The sequence below is a fragment of the Alligator mississippiensis genome, chromosome 16 (genome assembly GCF_030867095.1).
Source record: "Alligator mississippiensis isolate rAllMis1 chromosome 16, rAllMis1, whole genome shotgun sequence".
Taxonomy (NCBI): Eukaryota; Metazoa; Chordata; order Crocodylia; family Alligatoridae; genus Alligator; species Alligator mississippiensis.
In genome coordinates, this window is record NC_081839.1 from 21,910,206 (window position 1) to 21,933,762 (window position 23,557).

At 48.1% G+C, this 23,557-nt stretch overlaps 1 protein-coding gene across 1 annotated transcript; it reads right to left on the reverse strand.

Moving 5' to 3' along the window:
* Positions 1–61: 61 nt before the first annotated feature.
* Positions 62–23,375, reverse strand: SRPRA (SRP receptor subunit alpha). The gene is made up of 14 exons (XM_006275604.4): positions 23,188–23,375; positions 20,530–20,613; positions 17,082–17,245; positions 15,073–15,233; positions 13,706–13,871; positions 12,087–12,240; positions 11,213–11,322; positions 10,380–10,498; positions 8,770–8,856; positions 6,146–6,318; positions 3,837–4,050; positions 3,544–3,707; positions 3,266–3,364; positions 62–1,639 (listed from the first exon to the last, which is right to left on the reverse strand). The coding sequence occupies exons 1-14, from the start codon at positions 23,311–23,313 to the stop codon at positions 1,511–1,513; spliced, it is 1,950 nt and encodes a 649-aa protein (XP_006275666.1). The 5' UTR covers positions 23,314–23,375; the 3' UTR covers positions 62–1,510.
* Positions 23,376–23,557: the final 182 nt, after the last annotated feature.

A 23,557-nucleotide genomic window follows, 5' to 3' on the forward strand; every position in this document is an offset into this window, starting at 1 on the left:
CTTTGTCCTGTTGAGAGGGAATGCTAAGCCTGTCCCAGGGAAGTTATCTGTGCACAGAAAACAAATTTATGAAATTTATTTATATAAATTATCTCTCTCAGCAGACAGCATTCAATTTATTGCACTATAGCACATCTGCAGTACAGAGCTACAAGACATCTTAAGAGTTTTGTATTATTCAATGTAGCACTTTAGACCAGGCTCAAGAGGCACTCTAAAGGGAGGGGGAAAGGGTGCAGGAAAGCAGCAAGCAGCCACCACTGTCATTTAGATGTTTCTTGTCATTAGCTGGCCTGTTTGAGAGAGAAGCTAATGGTGTGGACAGCTTCCATCTGCCTTGGTCTCCAGGTGATTAGGAGGCATCCCCCCTCGGCAGCCAGAGTCAGTACTGGTAGAAAACCAGCTTCTATGAGAGGAGAGAGGGGAATCTTGCAGTACAAATCAGATGTATCCCTCTAAAGCAGTCCAGCTTACCTACTACAATCCAGGCAACGTTCCTTCACTGTGGGCAGAAGTGCAGTTCACAGTTCCAGCCCGCAAGTCTCCTGGATCAGAGATGCTTAGACCATGCTGAAAGGCTGCTCACTGGGAGCTGCAGTATCAGAGCCACACTGACTCCTCAGGCTCCTGCCACTTTTACATAGCATCTGGATAGCCCTGCTTTAGGAGTCCCATGATAATGGAAACAAGGGACCTTAAGGCAACTTCAGCAACTCCCCTATATCCCCTGCTTGACAAGCACAGGGGCAGATTTAGAATTTTTGGTTTAGCAACTTTGGTGAGCTGCCATAGTCCAAGCTAGCAGCAAGTATTAATCAGGATGGATGCACTAAAACTGTCACTAAATAGCATCTATCCCTGCTCTACTGAATGTCCAAAGCAAGCCACTTGCCCATGCCAATTAGCCTAGAACTGTCTTATGAGCAACTCACTCATGTCCCTGATGAGCCCAGTGCCACCTACAAGATCCAGACTGGCTCACAGGATCAAGAATACTTTTAAACAACCTAAACTGAACAGTCCATAGATGCTTTGTTAGTGACAGAGCAGCCCCAAAGGCTGCGAGTCCTTAAGTCACCACTCACACTGTATGAACAATACAAAGCTCTGGTTCCAGCCTCTGGGAAGGCTGAGTCACTTAGACAGAATGAAGAAATCTAGGAGAAAGGGCTTTGCTGGTGGACAGCCACAGAGATGGTCTGGTTAAAGAGCTCCAGCAGGAGATGCATCCTCGCCAAAAAATATGTTGTATATCCAGTAACTGGAGGAAGCATGTAGCTAACTGGAGTAAGCACAACATGATTAAAGGCAGCCACCTCCTCCAAAAGTTTAAAATCATGCATTGGGCAGCACAATGAGAGATTATTCACAGGCAAGTAGTGGACTTGGCAACTCCTTGCTCTGTGACCCCTTCATTCTGTCTTGCACTACACTGAAAAGACTAGTCAGTCACATGGTAAAGCACATTCTGAGATATCTGCAAACAGCAATTTGGTGCAATAATTGGTTTTTAGGCCTTCATGAGAGCTGCAACCACAGCCTTGGCATTAAGGCTACGCAGATCACAGTAGGTCTGTCCAGTACCAACAAATACAATGGGCTTGCTTGTGATGTAAGTCATGGAGATTGCGGCTCCCACCTGCAGAAAAGAACACAGCCATTAGATGGGGTGAAGACAGGAAATAGAAGTACTTGTAAAAGGAAGTACTCCAACCTTCACCTTGGCCTCTCCTCTGTGTGTGTGTGTGTGTGTGTGTGTGTGTGTGTGTGTGTGTGTGTGTGTCTGTGCGCGCGCGCGCGGGGGGGGGGGGGGGGATGACAAGCTCTAGAAACTCCATCACCTGCAAGGAAGAAGCTATGATTATCCTTTCACAACTGGACAAATATCTTTAGGAAGGCCAGGTCTTCACTGTGAGGCAGATTCCATTTAATTTTCAATGGAGAGAAAAGTGCCAGTGTGATGCTGCACAACCAGGTGAACTGAAGCAGGGTCTAGGCAAATCAGATTTGTAAGTGGGGGATGGCATGAGACTAATGAATCTACCACTTTGGCCTACAGCAGTTTAAAAAGTGTAACTCAGTAGGTCCATTTAGTGTTTTTTTGTTTTTGCTTTTTAAAAATTTTTTTTAAGGATTTGAATATTATTCCTTATATAGACACAGCTATCTGAGGGAGCTGGACAGTTGGTAGCAGTAGAACCACCGTAAGCACCTCCACAGCCCTTCACTGATGGGCACTATCAAGTTGTAAAGCTACAACAGTAACAAATCACTTTGTGCTGGCCAGGCTGTAAAGCAACCCCTTTGTCTTACTAGATCACAGCCAGTCTGTTGACACCAGTAGCTGATTTAGCAGGTAGCAGTGTCAAGATGTCAGAAATACAGTAAACTGGGCAGCAACATGGCGGGGGCAAAATTTCTCCTCAATGTTTGGATGGCTGGATAGGACAACACTAAAGTGAACAGCATCTCTAGCCAGGGAGCAGCACTATGCTCACCACCATTAGGTAACAGACAGTGCCAAAAGGCTCAGGCTGGACAGGGGCCAGTAACACTAGCAAAATAGGCAGCCGCTATTTACATTCTAAGCTGGTTCCAGCTAATGTGAAATATCTGAACCAGAAGTCCTTGGGGCAAATGCAAAACTAGAAAGTGCAACTGAACAGATTAGTAGGGACTCCCACAAGGCAGACACCTGCTTCAAAAGTGCTGCTACTCACAGCTACACATTTTGTACTTTATGAACTTTGACTGCTGAGTTCAGAGTTTCTCTTTTATGGTTTTCTAACAAAAGCCATGTCAACTCATGTTACAGCCACACAAGAGATTTCCTTTGGATATTTGGTCTGTAGTGTCCCCTTGTAGTCCTTTTGGGACCTGCTTATTACAGACTTAAGAGCTCTCTATGTAGCCATAAGAATAGCCTTTCAAACATTTAACCTCTAGCAAAGGTTCAGAACAACACAGATCCTATCTTCCTGCTGCACCAATGCAATTCTATCCAGAAAGCTTTTTACAGCTATTTCCCGCACTCCTCTCCCCCCTCCCCAAACAACAGTGCAAAGCTGATACTTCTCTTCAGAACAACCTAACCAAGTTGATTCCGCTTGAATGGTGAACTGGGGAAAAGCATCAAATGAACACACCCTATTACAGTCAGTTTCTCTCCAACTTGGCATTGTTTCAGCATGAGGATCTGTGCAGGACATTACAAACTCCAGCAGCGAGAAAAGGTTAAATAAGAACTCTCCATCCTGCATCTTACCTTGTCATCAATGGTATCAAATTTGGTGAGCACAATTCCATCGATGAGACGTGGTGTCTGGGCCATGGAGTAATCAGCCAAGGCTTTGTTAAACTTCACCTGGTGAAAAAGGAAGAGAGCCAGGGAATAAGTCAACCTTGGTCCTAAGACACCCATTACTGGCATCAAAGCACATCCAAAATGTGCAGAGGCTTTCACCAGGGGGGTAGCTGCTCCCCTAGAAGAACTGTAGTTTCTGAAGTTAAAAAAAAAAAAAAAAAAAAAAATCACAAACTAACCAGCTGATCAACAGCCTCATTTCCCACCAGGGCTTCCCCGACAAAGAGGACGAGGTCAGGGGTGTTGACTGCAATGAGTTTAGCCAGGGCGGTCATCAAGGGGGCGTTGTCTTGCATACGGCCAGCAGTGTCCACCAAGACCACATCAAAACCCTGGTTACGTGCTGGAAGAGAAGGGTCATCAGTCAGATCAATTCAGACCTAAATACAGCACCTCAAGCTACTACCACTCAGTGTCTAGGATTTCCCCAGTGTTTATCCTCTCACTACCATGGAGAGGACAACAGGCTCACCATAAGAAATGGCCTCCATGGCAATGCCGGCAGCGTCCTTCCCATAGCCCTTCTCATAGAGCTGGACCATGATGCGCCCACTATGGCTTTCCGGGGGATGCAGAGCATTCAGGCGGCGAGTGTGAGTGCGCAGCTGCTCCACAGCTCCAGCGCGGAATGTATCACAGGCAGCAATGAGGACGCTGAAACCATTTTCAATCAGCCAGAACGAGATCTGAGGAGGGAGGAGGAAGTCCTATTACCATCCTCTGTCCAACCCTAGTTGCTCTTCTCTGCTCAGCACCCAGCCCAACATGCCCCAGCAGGGCACTCTGCTGTTTCCATCCTTTGGCCCCATTTTTCTACCTAAACCCTCATTTAAGCACCTCATCCCAAGGCTATGTCATGTCAAAAAATAGCATGGCACACAGTCAAACCAAAGCCTCCTGGAAATACACAGTAGGATGGCAATGACCCTCACCTGAAACTGGTCCTGGGTCTCAGTGTTCTGTTCACATGGGGTGTGCCCCACTGCGGTCCCACAGCCCCCCAGTTCTTCCACAGAACCCTTGACACATCCCATCCAGGCAGTGACCACGATTCAGGACTCATCCTAAGACCCAAATCATAATGGGACCCATGTTTCTGGGTAGCATCAAGCTCTGTCTGTAGTAACCAGCACCTGACATGCCCATAGGACCTTCCACCTAACAATGCCAAGCTCTACAGCTGTCAGGTACCTGCTTTGACACAGGCACAGACAGGATACACCCTAAATACACAGGGTGACCTGGAGAGAAGCTCTGTGCTAGATAGTGATATTGTTACTGCCATGTAGGTAGCACTAGGGGACCATGTAGAAACGGCATTTTTCAGGAGCAACTAGGAAAGAGAGAAGCTTAACCCGTCCACCCCAGGAGGCAGGTTAGCATCTAAATGTGGGCAAACAGAGCCAAGGAAGAAGAATGCACTGAAAAAGGCTCTAAAGGAAGTCTATGGCAGACCTTGGAGTTCTGTGCTGTAACCAGTAGAACACTTTCCTCCCTAATGTATGGGACGGGGTGAAAGAGGATCCCGACAGCAGGATATACACTGCGCCCCACATGCAGCAGCTTTAGGGGAACATCCTCATTGCAGTGGGAGGTGTGATCTGCAGTACATGGAAGTACACAGCACACACTTCCTGGGTCCAAGGCAGGCCTGTATTCAGACAGCTTGCACAGGCTTCAACACTGTCAGTATTTGAGCTAGCCAGAGGACAGCTTGCACAGTGTATGCATACCAGGCTGCAGTCTCACAGCCAATTGCAGTGTAGGCTGCAGCAACATTACTGTCAGGACCACGCACTTCAATAGGGAGGAGCTAGTGACTTAGATGAGCAGTTCTAGTGCCTGCAAGCTTTATACAAACATGAGCCCTGGTATTTAAGACAGTGCACTTTACAAAGTTGACTAGTATTTCAAAAGATCTGGCAGAGATTCCTTTAAATAACACAGCCTGATTTGAGCAAGGGCTCTCTCTTCTCCCCCCACCAATGCTTACAAGGATCTACTCAACATGGGAGCAGAGTACAGAGCACAGTTCTCCCTTGCAGCAACAACCAACAATGACAGTCTATGCCAGTGGTTTTCAACTTTTTCATTTGCAGACCCTAAAACTTTTTAAATGGAAGTACAAACCCCTTTGAACTGTAAGTGTGGGTATTCACAGACTTTTGATTGATTGTAGTCATCTTAAATTTGTGCAGAGGGAAGGGGGGGCAGATTGAGACAGAGGGAGAAAAAATTATTTGGGGGCACACCTCCCCAGTAGGTCCCACCTGGCCAGGGCCCCACTCAACTTAATCCTGCTCCTGCCTCTATTGTACTGGCCCTCACCGTGGGATCCTCGATCTAGCCCCCGCCCCTTCCCTCCCCCATGTACTTACCTGCTGAGCTGCGGTGCACACAGGCACACGCGTGGGCACTCAGCCCCACCATCCCAGCTTCGGATCGACTCCAAGAGGTTCCAAGATCTACCGGTGGATTGAGATCCACTGGTTGATGACTACTGCCTTAGACAGTCTGCAGACTATAGACTACAGGTTGAAAACCACTGCTTTATGACATGGGACAATGAACTGGCCAGCAGCACCACAAAGCTATCCTCTGGCTAGCTCAAATTCTGACAGTGCTGAAGACCATGCAAGCTGTCTTAATACAGGTCTGCCTTGGACCCAGGAAATGTGTGCTGTGTGCTTACAGCTGTCACAGGGGAGGGTGTTTCCCACAGCAGGAAAGTGTCTCCAGGACTAGCGCAAAATACAAGCACTCATGCAGACTGCACCCTACCTTGGCCAGGTTGGTTGACTTTCCCACCCCGTTGACCCCACAGAAAGTGACAACATAAGGCCGATGATGGCGCTGGGCGTCCATAACATCACGCAGGATGTCCACACGGCGCTGGGGTTGCAGGATCTGCACCAAGGCCTCCTGAAGGGCCTGTTTCACTGTTGAGGTCACCGCTGGGAAAGGAGGTAGAAGTGGAACCAGTCAGCAACTGATCCAGGCTGGGCAGCTGGAGCACTGCCTCTCCTTCCCACAGTGTCTTGAGGCATAATGTCAAGTACAACCTGCACTGCCTCAAGCTGGGTGTCGTACTCTGGCAGTTCCCTTTCCCATGCACTGATCATACCAATCATACATGCGCTGAGTCCCAAGACACTTGCCTACTAAGGACTAGGTCAGGGACAGGCAAAATATGGCCTGCAGGGGCAGCCTGGACCATGTCGCATATCATAGAATCATAGGACCAGAAGGGACCTGCAAGATCATCAAGTCCTGTCCCCTGCCACGGGCAGGAAGTTACTGGGCTCAGACATGCTCAACAAGGTGCTTGTCCAGCCTCATCTTGAACACCTCCAAGGATGGTGGCTGCACCACCGCTGCTGGGAGTGTGTTCCAGATTCTGCTGACCCTTTCAGAGAAAAAGTTTTTCCTTATGTCCAGCCTGAATTTACTTTCTATTAGCTTATGCCCATTTGTCCTAGTCATCCCAAGGTGCCTCCCTGAAGAGCCACTCCCCCAGATCTTGATGCTCACGCCCCTGACGTACTTGGCTATCAAGTCACCTCTCAGCCTGAACAGGCCCAGTTCTCGGAGTCTTGCTTCATAGGGCCTATCCTCTATGCCTCTAATCATAAGGGTGGCCCTTCTTTATACCCTCTCCAGCTTATCCACATCCTGGATGGACAGCCCTGCTGCACCCAGGCACACAGAGAGGCAGGGGCAGCAGGGTGGCCAGGCTCAGCTTCGCAGCAGCCCCTGAAGTGATGACTCACTCTGTCCAGGTGCTGCTGTCAGTCTTCCCTACAACCTACACCCCTACTACTAGGGGTGCCAGAGGGAGCAGACACGTGGGCAGACAGGGTCTCCATGTAGACTGGCCTGGGACCCCTGCAGGCACAGTGCACTCGGCCAGGTGGATGGGATGGGGCCGCAGGTGGGTGGGGAGCAGCCTCCAGGAGCGGGACGGGTGGGCAGGGGCTGAGACCAGGATCGCAGGGTGGTAAGTGTGGGGCTGGAGCTGGGCCCCGGCCTGGATCCATAGCAGAGCTACAATCTGCTCCCTGCACATCTCTGCCCATGGAACCTGCACCCAAAGGGATGTGCAGAAGCAGACTGCGACTCTGTCCCAGGCCCTGGGTCCCAGCCCCACGCTGTCATGGCCCTGCGATCCAAGCTTGCTCACCCATCCCACTCCCGGACATCACTTACCAAAGCTTAGTAACCCTCCAGCCCAAATAATTGCCCACCCCTGGACTAGGCTAAGCAAGCAGGCCTGTGTGAAGCGGCTAGTATTCGTTTCGGATTTGGATTCTGCTGATTCGGGGGACAGTGATTCAATTATTTGAATCACTGTCCTGAATCGATTCAGCTGAATCTGATTTGGAGATTTGGGCACCAGAATCTCTGAATCACTCAGGCCAGGCCCATCCCCCACCTGCTCTCCCAGCCCGGCAATGGCTGCCCCGCCAGCCTCAGCTCCCAGCACTTTGAAAAAACAAAAAAGCCCAGACTCACCAGGTGCTGCTGGGCCCTGGAGGGAGGGGCAGGGGGCAATCCCCGCTACTCCCCACTGTTCTTCCATGAGCCCCCCAAAGCCCCAAGGCTGCTGCAGGAGCTGGAGAGTCCTGGGGGCTTTTTTGTTTGTTTTTTTTTTCTTAAAGGGCTGGAGCTAGGATGGATGGGGCAGCTATGGGGGGCTGGGAGAGGGGTAGGGGAGCTTGTGACAGAACCCCCCATGCATTGTGGGACAGTGGGGATTGCCCCCTGCTGGGCAGCATCCAGTGAGTCGGGACTTTTTTTTTTAAAGGGTTGGGAGCTGGGGCGGGCAAGGCAGCCATGGGGGAGGGTCGGGGGAGCAGGCAGGAGTGCCCCCATGGTCCCCTCCCCCCTTTTCCAGCCTCCCCCTCCTCCAGTCCCTACTTACCAGCTCCAAGTCCGGCTCCAGCTCCCTGCTGCAGCCAGCAGGGACTGCCCCAATCATCAAAGCTCTCTGAATTTTTTCCAAAGATTTGGAGAGCTTCGAATCGATTCAGACTTTTTTACTGGTCCCTTGATTCAATTCAGATTTGGAGTTTCGGCCACCGAATCAGGCCAAATCTCCTCTGAATCGAATCAGCACCTGAAGCTTCGAAACCCCCTTTAAGCAAGGACAAAAACCTGCCTCAAACAGCAGGCAGGTTGGAATGAACCAGAGTACCATGCCCACTTGGAGAGCAGGGTACCCAAGTAGAAAGTAGAAGAGCACCAGCAGCAGCAGTCTACAGAGACTTGCATGCTTTGTGTCAACTGTGAGGGAAGAGAAACTCAGAGGGGAAGGAGAGAACAAGATAGCACTACAGACACTTCAGAGAACAGAGCAGATATTCAGTTCACAGCAGCTCCCCAGACAGTGGTATCACAGCACTTACTGGTGAATGTCCCCATCACTTTCCCCTCCAGCTTCTTGGCAACCGATTCACACAGCTGAACGGCAATGTCTGTAGCCACATTCTTTGCTTTGGGTAAAAAGTAAAGGGAGTGGGGTTAGTGCTGCAGGTTAAATTCCAGGGGCTTAGAGGCAGGGTTCCCACAGTGACACTGAAGAAAGCTTCAATAACCACCCAGCTCCATGGATAATTGGCCACAATGATATTCTAATCCTATTGCTTCCAGTACTGCCCAGCCTTTTCTGCTATGAGGGCAAATGGCCTTGAGGAGAATATGCAACACTCTGGTCTCATCAACCCATAGCTCAGCAGCACAAATGCTTGACCTTGGGGTGGGAAACCTAGATCAGGCACTGCTCTGGGGGAGATCAGGGCAGAAAGTCATTGTCAGTCCCCCTGGGACCATGCAAATCCTGTTTGTGGCTGATGAGGCCTCTCCACAACATTCATCTCCCAAATGATTCCAGCCACCTGGGCCACTCCAACCTGTCCATTCATTCAGAGGCCCCTCAGGGCCTCACCAAAGTTACCTTGTGGAAACAAGGACTTTGTCCTACCCATGTCTCTCAGGGATCAGCATAAGCTCAGAAATCATGGATGCTACCCCTTCCTGGGCCATTCCCAAGGAGCGCAAGTATGCACGATATAGGTCTGGCCATTCAGAATGAAAGGGGCTAAGTCACTGCCTTAGTAAAAACATCAAAATTTTCAAAAAGGTGACATCTACCATTCCTCATCCCATCATCCACACTGCCCCAGCAGCACTCAAGTGAGGACAAAGTCAATTAATGCAGAAACAGTAGGATCTATACTGAACTGTTCAGAGATAAACCCTTACAGCCCAGATATTCCATGAGCAACTAGTTTTAGAACTGGACATTGTACAAGATGGGATTATCCAGACAGATATGAGACTATTGTGGCTTTCCTTTATGAGTGTGACACCACAGATAAAGCTAGTCACTCTTAATACACTCAATCCCTATACAAATAAATATTCCCAAGAGCAATTACTATCACTACTCCAAAGATAAGACGTCTATTTAGGAGTCACTAAATTGAACCACAGATTTAAAACCAGTAACATCTCCCAGAGAAGTTCAAAGGGACTACTGCTCATGATGTATGAGGTACATAATCCAAAACCCCTTCTCCATTAGCCCCATCGTGCTCCAGCACTAAGTATAAAGACACAGCAGAACACATGCTATGGATATAGGATAAGCAATTTCTTCAGTACAGTTTACAGCCAGCATGGTAGGTAGGCCTCACCCGAACTCCAGACTCCATTACGGAGAAGGTGCTATAAGAGGTAACACTGGAAGAGAAGAACGATAGGGGAAGGGCCAGAAATAACTGGACCAGCAACTGCTCCATGATCACTGGCTGAAAGGGTTAATTCAGAGCACAGCGACTGAGGTAAGCTACATTCCAGCAGCTTCACTGCGTGGAAGGATCACCCTAGATTAATACAACTGAAGGACTAGAGAGAGTGGAATACAGGCCCGGAGATATAGCAAGCCTGTCCCAGGTATCAATAGCACAGGGCAGGGTCCTGGTTCATAAGAATAATAGAGACATTCCAAACTTACCAATCAGATGATCCTTCATCTTCTCCAAAACAGAGTCCATATCCTCTCTGGTTAAGCTTTTAGAACCCACCAAGCCTTTCAGCATCCCGAACATGCCTCCCAAGCCACCCTTCTTAGCACTGGAGAAGGAGAGTTTTTGTTACATACTAGAGTCAAAGGGAATGGTGAAGAGTAGCAGCTAGATGCAGGGAAGTACTGGAAGGGCTCTTACAATTCCCCACCATTCACACACATGTTCCACTGCACCATTGCCTAGGTGTGCCACACATAAGATTAACAGGCTGTGGTTTCAACGTGAAGGTCAGGGTGCCCCAGGACTGACTGGCTAACAAAAAGGTTGTGTAAATCAGCAATCTGCAGGCAGCACTGGGACACAGCTGCACAGCCAATCCAAACTATTCTGTACATAACTTGTGTACAAATCAGATGCAAATTGCAAACCTTGTATGGATTTGCTTAGTTACTTTGTGCAGACAGGTATCAAAGACTTACCAGCAGGGAATCAAAGGACTTATTGTGAAGTGGTGGTTGGTTGGTTCAGTTAAAGTAAGACAGCAGCCTAAAGAAATGGAATGGCCACCCAGAAGGGCTCACTTATTTCTCATGAGTGCAGAGCATGGGATGAAATCTAAAGCAGGTCAAAACAGTATTAGGATAATGAAGTACAGAGACATTACTGCCTCCCAGCACAAGGACTGAAGGCACAGGGAAGTAGTAATTAATTTTCAATTCGAGGTGTTCTGTGCAAGCTAAGACTAGCCACATTAGAAGAAAAGCTGTAGAAGAGAAAGCAAGGTGATTGTGTGGTTAGGGAGGGCTACAGGAGGCCTCACCCTGGTTTTGAAGGGTTCTGAGCAACCTTCTCCTCTTCAGGTTCCTCTTCGTCACTCTCATAGTCAAGATCATAGAGGCGGCCAGGCTCCCGATTCCGATCTCCGAGGGCCTAGAAAGGGGAATGATAGGGGGTGTGGAGAATCAGTAAACTGGCATGTGATCCCCACTTTAAGTCTGTCATTGCTCACTGCTGCGGCAGCCTGTCAAGGTATTAACAGCAGAATTAACTTTTGCAGCGGTCTTGCCAAACTCTGCTGTTTAAGATATCGTGAACAAACCTGGTGTTAAATGAAAGCAAATGACTAGAAAAAATATTTTGCCCACAAGTGGCAGTTGCAGCATCCTGAAGGAGTTTTAGTAACATGATCTAGTCATCACAGCACCTGAGCTAAGTGAGGCTTTCCTTTTTCAGAGGTGGCTGAAATGTCTTCGAAAAATCAGTGATAAAGATGGGAACAGAATCAGATCCCCAGCCCCCTGCTCTATCTATCTTACTATCTCCAGTGATCAAGGTTAGCTGCCAAGCAGGCTTCTACCAGTCTCCTCCAAAACACTCTGCTATAGGCAGGGGATCTAATCCTAGTCTTCTCAAGTAAAGATTCCTCTAGATCTGCATCAGCATTGATGTGTGGAGTTTGAAAAGCACTAAGGTACAGATAGCCCTGCAACTTTCTACAACCCAGCGGAGCCTGAGCAAAACCTTAACTGTATGCCAGAGACCTTGGCTTGACCAGCCACTGCTCACAGCTTTATTCAACTTTGTATGTTCTCACCCTGCAGGGGCTTGGATTCTCAGGATGTCCACAGCAGATCCAAGACCACAATACTCCAAGGTCACACTTTCTCAGAGGAAGGGGAATGTAAGGACCTTACCATATCAGGGTCAAACTCCTCAGCAGGGCAAGTCTCTGTGTTTCCATTGGTAGTGGAGTTACTGTAATCAAGTACTTTGGCATTGGAGTTCCCCAGATCCCACACACGGGGTTTTTTCCCCTTCTCTTTCTGAGTCTCAGGCTTTGGGGACTTGCTGGAAAGACAGCAGAAACTATAAAAGCAAGCTTTACAGTAACAATGACAATCTCATTTTGACCTTGGGAAAGAGAGACCTCCCTGGCACCTGGAATTCATTTACATAGGATTTGCCAGATGGATCAAGTCACTGAGTTTATCAGCTCATCTGTGGTGGCCAATATGTGATAAGCCTTCCATAATACCCCTAGTCAGCAGTGAAAGAATTCTTTTCTTGTTCCACTGATCAGTGAGAGATAAGCTGACAGCACCCTTTTAAGCTAGGGTTACAGCAGGAAAATACTGGCAACAAAAGAAATGTGTTAAAGGCTTGTAATTTTAAAAGCCTAATGGTTAGAAAGATGGGAGATTAAAGATAAGCACTGAAAAAAGAAGTGTATCACAGAAGTCACCCAAACAGCCCTAACTCTGATCCTGCACTGAGCTTGGCAGTGACCCGATTGCTTAAATAAAAAAACCCCAAAAACAAACCAATAAAAAAAAAAAAAAAAAAAAAAAAAAAAAAAAAAAAAAAAAAAAAAAAAAGAAAGAAAGAAAAAAGCCTTTTCACTAGCACCTGGCATGGTCATCTCACTGTGGTACCCTTTGCTTCCACCACACAAATCCCATCACAGAGGGGCTTGTATCTGCACTGAAGGTAACTCTGGGACCAATACTATTTCCTTGGAGAGACGTATGCCACCAGGGAGCAGGTGTAGAGAACTCCTTCAGTGTCACAGACTGAACAAGTGCTTCCTTCTCTCTTCTCCCTGAACACATAGCCCTAAATAAACCAAAAGCAATAGGAGCAATTTACTGTTAGTCACCACATCAACAGAAATGTGTGGGAGTTCAGGAAGACTCTTTGTTTTTCCAGTCTGACAAGCAGGGATCTGGATTTTCTCCTTTTCACACCATATCGGGGGTTTTAAACATTTGGAAGTTTTAAACAGAGAAAAACAGGACCCCTGCTGCTGAGCTGTCCAAGGGCCACTTCAGAGGATATCCTGGTTCTGCCGAAGTCAATGGTAAAATTACTATCAATTTCACTCTAGCCAAGATTTCGCCCTGTCTTTAACCTGCGGGGGGATTGTACCAAATCACTCAAGGAGCCTATAGGTGCCTTTCTCCATATTTCCAGCAAACTCAAGAAAATCCTAGTTCCACTTCCCGAAGAGCCAACGCTCAGCATAAGGCTTGTTCCCGAGAGCCCCAAAGTACCCCCAAAGGAAGAGTATAGTAGTTCAGAGCATAAGCACAAGCTACACCCTGGACAAAGTGGGATACTACTGCACAAGATAAGGCAAGCTGCAGCCTACTTGTCCAGTAACAGGTGGACAAAGACTGGGTCAAAGGCAGAAAGTAGTCACGATTTGCATGTCTGCTCATGGGGAAATACTCCCCAAGCAGAGCTCTGGCCCCTATAACCCTCCATCCCCTCCCCCTAAGCTACAGGCACACCCAGATATGCCACCCTCACTCACCTGGACTTCTCTCCTCCTTTCATATGTCTCTTGAAGAATTCCTCCCGGTTCTTTTGCAGGATTTCATCCTTGGTCAGTTCCTCCCTGTCCCCAGCTGACGTAGGAGGGTTCTGCTTTGCAACTGGGGCTGCTTTACTGGGGACTGTAGCAGCCTCAGTTCCAGAAGCTGGATAAAAAAGGGCCCTCATCAGAATAAATGAGAATAAATTGGCTTGCTCACTACACTTTAGTCTTAGATTCAGTGCAGAGAATACTTGATGTCCACTGCACATTCAAGTATGTAGGGCCCTCATCAGAATGTTCACAAACAGGTGATCAAAGGGCAAGGGCAATTTGCTTCTGGGATAGCTGATGTTTCAGGGTAAGCCAGGCAAAACATTATGCTCTCTCCCAGAACTTGCACCGTTATTATAGGCCTACTCTCAAGGAGGCCATCTTCTGCAATCTTTAGATTCCTGCTCAACCAAGGAAAGAAGAGTGGCACATGAATATCATGGCCGAGTTGGCACTTCCCAAGGACCCTTAACTTCTGGAGTTCCTCGATACAAGTATACACTCCACAGGCATCAATTCCCCCAGTTCCCAGATTTGTCTCAGTCACCTTGAACAAGTGGCGACTTAAACATTTCTGCCCACAGTCTGATAGTTTTCAACAGTGTTCTTAAGCTAGGGTAACCTCAAACAGTTGACACTAGTCCCTAAAAGGAATCAAACCAAAGGTAAACTGCGGGCTGGAACTCTGTGCAGTTAATACTGAACTCAGGGGTGGAAGCAAGAGCAGTAAGCAGGCTCCTGATAGCAATCTTTTTTATCATCTGAACCAGGGGTAGGCAACCTCCAGCACGTGTGCCAGTGTGGCATGCGAGGGCATTTTGCTTGGTGCACACACCTCAGGGAAGGGGCCAGGGCTGCGCTGCCACAACAAGGAGCGAGCCCCTCGCAACTCCCATGCCATCTGTCCTGGCACACCAACATCTTACAAGTCAAGGTTGCAGGTGTTTTTGGCACTCTGCTCAAAAACGTTGCCAAACCTTGATCTAAAAAATTTATTTTATGGAAACAATCCAGTATTACAATACCTAAGTCTGGCCTAATTTTCACATGGGTATTTGAAGGCAGACAGCCAAATCACCTAGTCCCAAGGGCAAAAGTCAATGTGTGCACAGCACCTCTAAGTTGGGCCACTTTTATCTAGGTCCTTAAACCTGGAAAATTTAGGCACCCAAATTGGAAAATTTGAGCCTAAGGGATGCTAACAATCAGATGTGCCTATAGACAAGCATGTGCTGATTTAGTGCCACTGAAGGCTAGGGGACACACACCCAGCCTGGACTCTTGATTCCAGCATGTGTTACACATCTACTTACCATCCTTTTTCGAACCTTTGTTTTTCTTGTTCTTGGTTTTCTCCTTTGGTTTCTCCCCCCGGGTTTCTATCATGGACTTGACAGTCTTCTGAGACTTCACAGACTGCTCAAATGTCTTCATAACAGGGGGAGCTCGCACTTTGCTGCTCTCCTCTGCCTCCCTGAGGAAAAAGGAATGGGGTTATTGACTTGGAAATGCAGCCCTGGCCTGGGACTCACTACCACACCATGACAACAGTTAGGGCAGCAGCTACCTCCTATTCTGCATCCCATACCATGTTATAAAGCCTCCCAAACCTGTGTTTGTCTCACTCCAGTCTGGACTCTTGAAAACCTCATCTCTCTTTCACTGCGCCTTGCCTGTGAATTACACAAATTAGTCTGTCACATCCAGCCAGACAGGCGCTGAAGCTCTGGAAAAGCCAATAAACCTCTAATCTAGAGCACATGGGAATCCAAACAGGCTATGTGCTCCATCACAGAACAAAAGCACAAAATAGCTAGAGACCAAGAATTACGTCAAGAGATGGGACCCAATGGAACTGTTTACCAATACAGATGGGGCTCATCAATAAAAGAAACTGCTTTCCCAAGAGCCTGCCCATGATTATGGAGTCAACTCACAGGAGCTGAAGACCATCACAAACCTCCCTACTGTCCTCTAGAGGCAAAGTACACCATCTTCACGAACAAGGCATTCCTGTCTCAGAGCTGTGATCCTCGCTCTGCTGGACATAGCCATAGATCAGGTACAACAGCCTCAGTACTTGGGACTTTTCAAAGCAAGTAAAATGCCAGAAGATGCTCTACAAACATAGACCCCATGTCAAGGCCAAAGGAATGAGCAGGATGCTTTTTTGGCTTACCTTTTAAAACAATCAATCCAGAACCAGAAACAGATAACAAAGGAACTCAGCCAAATGCTTCACATTTACTTTGGTAAACGGGGTCTTAATAATCTCATCTGAGATGGAACAGACTTCCTGCTTGCTCTGGCATTAGCAATAAACCACTGACTGCCCGCTTTGTGTGACCCTTCATCTAGTGATCTCCATTTCCAAAGATTGCTGAGGTCAAGCAGCTTGGAAAGTGTTTAAAGGCATCGTGTCTAAAACAGCAGTGACATATATAATTAAGGATACTGGGGATGGAGGTTTGCTCTGAAGAGTAAAGACTGACACCCCCAATCCCTAAAAAAGAGAGAGACATCATATATTATCTGGTTTGTCTCATCATCCCCCTCCCCCCAACACATGCACCTATTCTGAGGCAGATTTACATATACATGCTGAAGAAGTGTACCCCTGAAGTGTAGCTGATGTTTCATGTCCAGTCAGTGGTGGGGCACCTACCCTCGTCTCACCACCATTCTTTGGTCTGGGCCCCTACTGGTACATTCATGAACAGCCAGCAGGAGGAAAGAAACAACTCAGTTTCCAGTGCTCACTGCTTTCTTAACTGAAAAAAGGTAGGATCCCTGCCCCGGCAACTCTGTGGTGATCTCTGCATACCACCAGTCCAGAGAAAGGGGACATAGGAAATAGGCTGGTTGATGCAACAAAGCTTTTTTGAGGATCTTGGATGCTTTGAATGTCTGGGTCCAGATATTTCTCCCAAGAAAACAGCTATACTAGAAATCCTGTGACACAGCAGCCACCTCTGAGTTATACAGTCAAACAAGGGAGCTCTCACTGATGTGATTCAGAGCATTTCCAACAGCCACATTAGAGACTTGATTAGGCAAAGATGTTTTGGACACTGTGACACTGTTTGGTATTGCTCAGTGACAGCAACATAAATCAACCGCAATGCAGATTTACCTAATCCACCCAGTGCCAATTAAACAATACTCTGTATTGGAAGGTAACCAGTAAGAATGAGAGCCCACACTAACATGAGCATATAGGCAGGACTACATGTACCTCCGTTAGCCAAGTCTTAATATCAGGCCTTCAAGGAATAGTGTTAAACATACACAAACATAACTATAGTAAAAAAAGTCTACTTACTGGAGGAGGTGTAAGAAATCCTCTTTAAAATCAAAGGTGCCATTGAGGAGCCCTAGAGTGCCTTTCTGCTGGAATTCATTGCGATATTTGTCTCTGAACTCCTTATGGACATCATCTATCAACTTATCTACATAGGTTAGAGTCAGGATCTTCTGAAAACCAACCTGCAAAGAAAAGAGAAAGTTTGTCTGCCTTCTCAACAATAGATATAGAGATATATATTACCTGAAAGGAATCTACACTTCAAGACAAGATTCTACTGATCATAGAATCATATAAAGTTAGGGTTGGAAGGGATCTCAGGAAGTCACCTAGTCCAACCCCCTGCCCAAAGCAGGATCAGCCTCAACTAAATCATTCTAGCCAGGACTTTGTTGAACTGGGCCTTAAAAGCCTCCAAGAATGGAGATTCCACCACCTCTCTGGGTAACCTGCTCCAATCCTTCACCATCCTCCTATTTTTTCCTAGTATCCAACCAAAACTTCCCTTGCTGCAACTTGAGACTATTGCTCCTTGGTCTGTCATCTGCCATCACTTAAAACAGTTTATCTCCATACTCTTTTGAACCCTGCTTCAGGTACTTGAAGGCTGCTATCAAATCCCCTCTCAGTCTTCTCTTCTGCAGACTAAACCAGTTTCCTCAGCCTCTCCTCAGAAGTTGTGTCCCAACCCCCAAACCATTTTCATTGCCCTCCACTGGACTCTCTCCAATTTGTCCATATCCTTTCTGTAGTGGGGGGGCCAAAACTGGACGCCGTACTCCAGATGCAGCCTCACCAACGCTGAATAGAGGGGAATAATCACTTCCCTTGATCTGCTGGCAATACTCCTACTAATGCAGCTCAGTATGCTGTTAGCTTTCTTGGCAACAGAGGCACGCTGTTGGCTCATAGCCAGTTTGGGGTCCACTGCAACCCCCGATTACACCTCATTAGCAAGAATAGCAAATTAATCTCTTAAATGGGAGAAATGATAGCTGCATATGCAAATGTTTTAAGTTAAAGGGACACCAACATAATCATATTTCTACCTTAAATTCTGCACCTGTTTAAGATGACACTAACTGAAAGAGCACAAAACGTCTTAATTCCACCCCCACCCAGGCAGTGTCCACATGAACATGGATGCTTGTTTCCCCAGGGACAAGCAGCAGCGGCATACCACATGCCACTGCTACTTGTCCTCAGGGAACACCTGGGCCATGTGACCTCTGGCGTGCAGCAAGTTACCCCAGGTAGAGTAAGGGAGGCTGGGGCCAGTGACTATGCTGGCTCCAACAGCCTTACCTGGAGTCCTGGGGGCCTTGGGAAGCTGCAGCTGCAGCAATCCTGCCGCTCAGAGCCTTGCAGTGCAGAGAATACTTGAATGTGCAGTGTGTGGTGCCGCAGACGAGTCTGCAGTGCCACATACTGCACAGCTGCACTCGTCTGGACATGGCCACAGGGTACAACATGCTGGCAATTCAAATATCTTAATGGAGACAGAAACCTCAAATCACTTAGTCACTGTAAATATTGGAAACCACTACACCCTCCAGCACCATGTGAACCACACCCAACCATGCCCCCAAGATGCAGACACTGGCCACAGATTCAGCTAGCAGCATTTTATCCCTAAGGCTGCTCAGAAGTTGTTTTGAGTTTACAGCTACAATACAGCATGCGTAGGGCTCCATGACTGATCTCCTTTAACTCTGGATCTCTCCACCCACTGAATTAGGCCCCAGGTTTAAAACATGCTGAGGGATGTTGGGGGAGACTACTTCATAATTCCTAGGTACACTCTCTTTGGAAGCACTGCCCACCACATGAGGCTGGAACTGTCCAAGGATCCCCCCACAGAGCTAGCATTTCCTCCAGATGAAATGTGTAAGAACTGCATCCAAAGTGACCTTCTAGGGGTACCTGACTGACACGGAATTGGCTTTTGATCCCCAAGACAAGAACAACTGAAACAGCTCAAAAGCAACAGATGCAACAATGAACACATGCCAAGGATGTAAATCTGCTGCTCTGCACCCCTTGGCTATCCTCACCACACTTACTTAAGCCAAACACTAAGAACCAAAATAATAAACCAAAAGAAATCTGCTCCCTAATATATACGAGACTGCTGACCTCTCACCCCAGGCCAAGTACAGCATGATGTCAGGGCGCAAAAACTTGGCACCTTCACCATTGCTCAAGCCTCTGAACAGAGTCCCTTCAGAACAAAAGTGAAGGGTTGGGGGAAATTGGGGACTGTGAGACACTCAGAGCATCTTAAAGATGAAACCAGGTCCAGACGAGTACTGGGAGTTCAATGCCATTGACTTCATGACTTATATCAAGATTTCACCCAAGGTTTCTTTTCAACACTACAAATCCCAAACTTTGGAGAGAACTCTGTGCTCTCAGCCAGACCTTACTTAACAGGACTTTCCAGTTACTCCTGGAAAACAGACCCACCACCCACACAAAAAGATGCCATCTCACTGCCCTGTACTGCCATGGTTCCAAGGTCCACTCACCAGTAAACAATTAGAAAGCTTTCCTTTCCCAGAAAATAGGCCAAGATAGCCAACCTCTAAATGTTATTATACATTTCTAGCCATTACTGATGGTGGGCATAATTGTACAAGACACAAGCAACATGCAACTGATACAATGTTGCATTGCCAAATCTGCAGACAGAGACTGCTGTGCCTTAGCTGCTGCTTAGTTTTAACAAGCAGGGTTTGAAATTGTCAAGGCAGGAGGGAGACTGACCTGCATTCAGCATTTTAAGAGGTGCAAGGGAATAGGACACCAGCCTAGTTAGTGTTTTTGAGAGGACAATAAAACATCCGCTACAGGGGAAACAGACTCCTATTCTCTCCCTTGCAAAAACAGGGAGTTCAGGAAAGTATAACAGGCAAAGCCTGTCCCCACCTCAAGAGGATCCTAGGGAAGAAAGGAAAACAAAACAAAACAAAACAAAAACCTTTCTCTGACTGACACCAGCTGCTAGAAATGAGTTCTCTGGTTTATCACATTCTCAAGTCAAAATAAGATCCTGGAAAGGGGAGCTTCCATGCTGGTAAGGATGCAAGCTCTTGCCTTTCACAGCATGCTGCCCTCAAACCTCACTAGTGGCTCCTGCATTTTTTTTTATTCAATCTGTAGTTAGTAGTTATGAAGCAAGAGCAACGCTCAGAACAGAAAGTGGAATAGCATTTTTCAGCCATGTGAAGCATTCCAAGTTTGAGATGTGACAACAATGTCTCCAAAACCTTACCATAGCTAACTGGCTCTGGCATCTTTTGCAAGAGGAAATAATATTTCTAGGAGTGGTAACTTTCAGTGGACAAACTGCAGTTAGAATCAATTTTAGAAAAGTTTTCAAGCATAAAGTATTCTTCAGGCAAATAAACAATGCTATCCATTTCCCCAAATCACCGGTAAAGAAGGATATTTATAGTTCACTTACCACAAACACAAGCTCAAATTGATTATCCAGTTTGTATTTAAGTGTAAGAGCTTCATGGTTAAAAGAGTTGTTGCCACCTCGCTCCTATGAAAAGAGAAAAAAAAAAGCAATGAAACCACCAAAGAACAGCTGTATGCACTTCACCTTTAGTTTGGGCCTTGTGACTCTTACCACAGCCAGGTCTCTTTCAGTGAGAATCATTACTCAACATGTAATGTGGCAGGGGGTCAGGCTAGATGATCTGTTCAGATCCCTCTTGACCCTAGCTACTATGCAACTATGTTTTTTGCAAGCATAGAATCATAGAAAGTTATGGTTGGAAGGGATCTCAGGAGGTCACATCTAGTCCAACCTCCTGCTCAAAGCAGGACTATCTTCAACCAGATCATCCCAGCCAAAGTCTTAAAAGGACTTTGTTGAGCTATGTTTTAAAACCTCCAGGGATGGAGCTTCCACCACCTCTCTGGGTAACCTGTTTCAAGGTTTTACTACCCTCCTAGTGAGAAAATTCTTCTTAATATCTAACCTAAACTTCCCTTGATGCAACTTGAGCCCATTGCTCCTTGTCCTGTTCACTCATTGTTCCTTGTTCTCTGATGCTCTTTACCAACTAGGCTGATATCGTATACCTTGACTTCCAAAAAGCCTTTGACCTGGCATCTCACGATGGCCTCGCAAAAAAATTGAAGGATTGCAGGCTTAACTGCAAGACAGTTAGGTGGGTACAAAGCTGGCTGTAGGACCAGGGAATCCTAATGAACAGGAACTGCATTGTCCTGGCAAGAAGTGGCCAGTGTTGTCCTGCAGAGGTTGGTGCTTGGTCCAGTATTTTTCAACATCTTTATCAATGATTTAGATGTGGGGGATGAAGAGCTCACTGGCCAAGTTGGCAGACAACACCAAGTTATGGGGAAGCGTGGTCATGCTTCAATATAGGCTACAGATACATGCGGACCTAGACAGGCGAGCAAGTTGGGCGAGTCAGAACCAGATGAAGTTCAACACTGAGAAGTGTAAAGTGCTCCATCTGGGGACAAACAACCCCCTACACACCTATAGGCTTGGCGGTGCCAAACTGACCAGCACCATGAACAAAAAGGACCTAGAAGTAAAAACAGACCACAGTATGAATATGAGCTGCCAGTGTGACGTTGTAACCAGCAGGGCAAATAATAACCTTTGCATGCATCAACTGATGCATCTCTAGCAAAACCAAGGAAGTGATTCTTCCGCTCTACTTGGCACTAGTGAGACCACAGCTAGAGCACTGCATCCAGTTCTGGGCACCACACTTTAACAAGGACGTGGTAAAACATGACAGGGTCCAGAGAAAGGCCACCTGTATGATTAGAGACTTGCAAGGCAAGCCATACAAAGAAAGGCTGAGGGACCTGGGACTCTTCAGCCTGAAAAAGAGAAGGCTGAGAGGGGACTTGGTAGCAGCTTACCGCTACATCAGGGGTGTACCTCAAGAGCTTGGTAAACAGCTGTTCACCAGGGCACCCTTGGGGAAAACTAGGAGTAATGGTCACAAACTCCTGGAACCATTTCAGGCTCAACATTAGGAAAAACATCTTCACAGTTAAAGTGTCCAGACTGTGGAATAAGCTCCCTCCAGAGGTGGTGCAATCACCTACCCTGGACATCTTCAAGAGGAGACTGGACAGTCACCTTGCTGGGGTCCCCTGACCCCCAGTTATCTTTCCTGCCTGGTGCACAGGGCTGGACCCGATGATCTTCTGAGGTCCCTTCCAGCCCTACAACGTATGGATCTATGAACTAGTTCCTGGAGTCTCACAGGCCTCGTCTGTTCCTCATTTCCTAAATGACTGCTGATCTAGTACACATGTCCTTGTTTTGCCTTCAGATGCCAACACACGGTGTGAAACCACCTTTACTGATGCCCCCTTGTATCCGCCTTCTTGGATCGTTCTTTTCATATCCTCCATCAGATCCATCTATCTATCAGACAGTCAGCTCTGTCACATGTGCTTAACTCAAGTATTTGGCGAGACCGCACGTCAGAATAAAGCAGTCCCTAAAACATTCAAAACTGTAAGATGTGTATGCGCACACTGAGCCTTTTCACTCATCTTGGGTCAAGACAGAAGCAGCTTGCCCCTTTATCGCTGCGGGGCCACGGACAAGCGCCTGCGCCCGAGCTGCAACAAGGAGAAACAGAGCCCAGCGCGGCCGCTCTCCTCGTGCCTGCTGGCCAGAGCCTCTCTGGACGCAGCTGCTGGGAGCGCGACTCGTGCCCAAAGGGCAGCGGATCTCGACACTGTGAGACCCGAGACCCCTCAGGCGATGCCACCTCGCTTTCTGACTGCAGGAAAGTGCTAGAGCAGCTCTTCTGCCGCAGAGACCGCAGAGGCAGCTCGGCGGGGCCCTGATTTTGAGGCTGTAGATTCCCAGCAGCCCGCGAAGCCCCGGAGGCGCTCGGTGCCCGGCCCTTCGTGCCCAAGAACCGCACGAGCCCGGGCCCGGCCCGGCCGCTCCCCCGCGGGGCTGCCAGACTGATTGTGACGTGGCATATCCCCCCCGAAACGCAGCTGCGCCCCCGGGCCCCGTGACATCGCGACGTCGCACAGCCACGCGACACGTCACGAGCGGAGAGCAGTTGTGGCGGAGAGAACGGGCCGCGGGCGCGAGGCTCACCTGCAGCAGCACGGAGCGGATGAGCGCGTTGACGGGCGCGGTGCAGGCGGCGGCAGGGCCGCGCACGCCCTGGAAGCACCAGAGCACCAGGCCGCCCTTGCTGAAGATAGTGAAGAAGTCGAGCATGGCGGCGGCGCCCGGCCGGGGAACCAGCCCGCCCGCCCGCCTCGGCACACGTCACAGCCGCTTGCGACCCCGCTTCCGCCGGAAACACCGCAACCCCGGGCAAGACTAGGGGAGGGGGCGGGGCAAGATGGAGACGGCGATTGGTCCGCTCGGTGGAAGCGGCGGGGCACGGCGATGACGTTGCCCTGTTTCTATTGGCGGGGAGGGGAAAGGGGGCGGGGCCGCCGCAGCAACTGGTTGGCGT

What these genes read in the sequence shown, in the direction of transcription:
- SRPRA (XM_006275604.4), bottom strand. Translation starts at nt 23,313, where the DNA reads ATGCTCGACTTCTTCACTATCTTCAGCAAGGGCGGCCTGGTGCTCTGG. An exon ending in TCCGCTCCGTGCTGCTGCAG is followed by an intron (nt 20,614 to 23,187) that starts GTGAGCCTCGCG and finishes CTCTTTTCATAG; the next exon opens with GAGCGAGGTGGCAACAACTC. An exon ending in AGTGATGGGGACATTCACCA is followed by an intron (nt 6,319 to 8,769) that starts GTAAGTGCTGTG and finishes CTCCTTTCCCAG; the next exon opens with CGGTGACCTCAACAGTGAAA.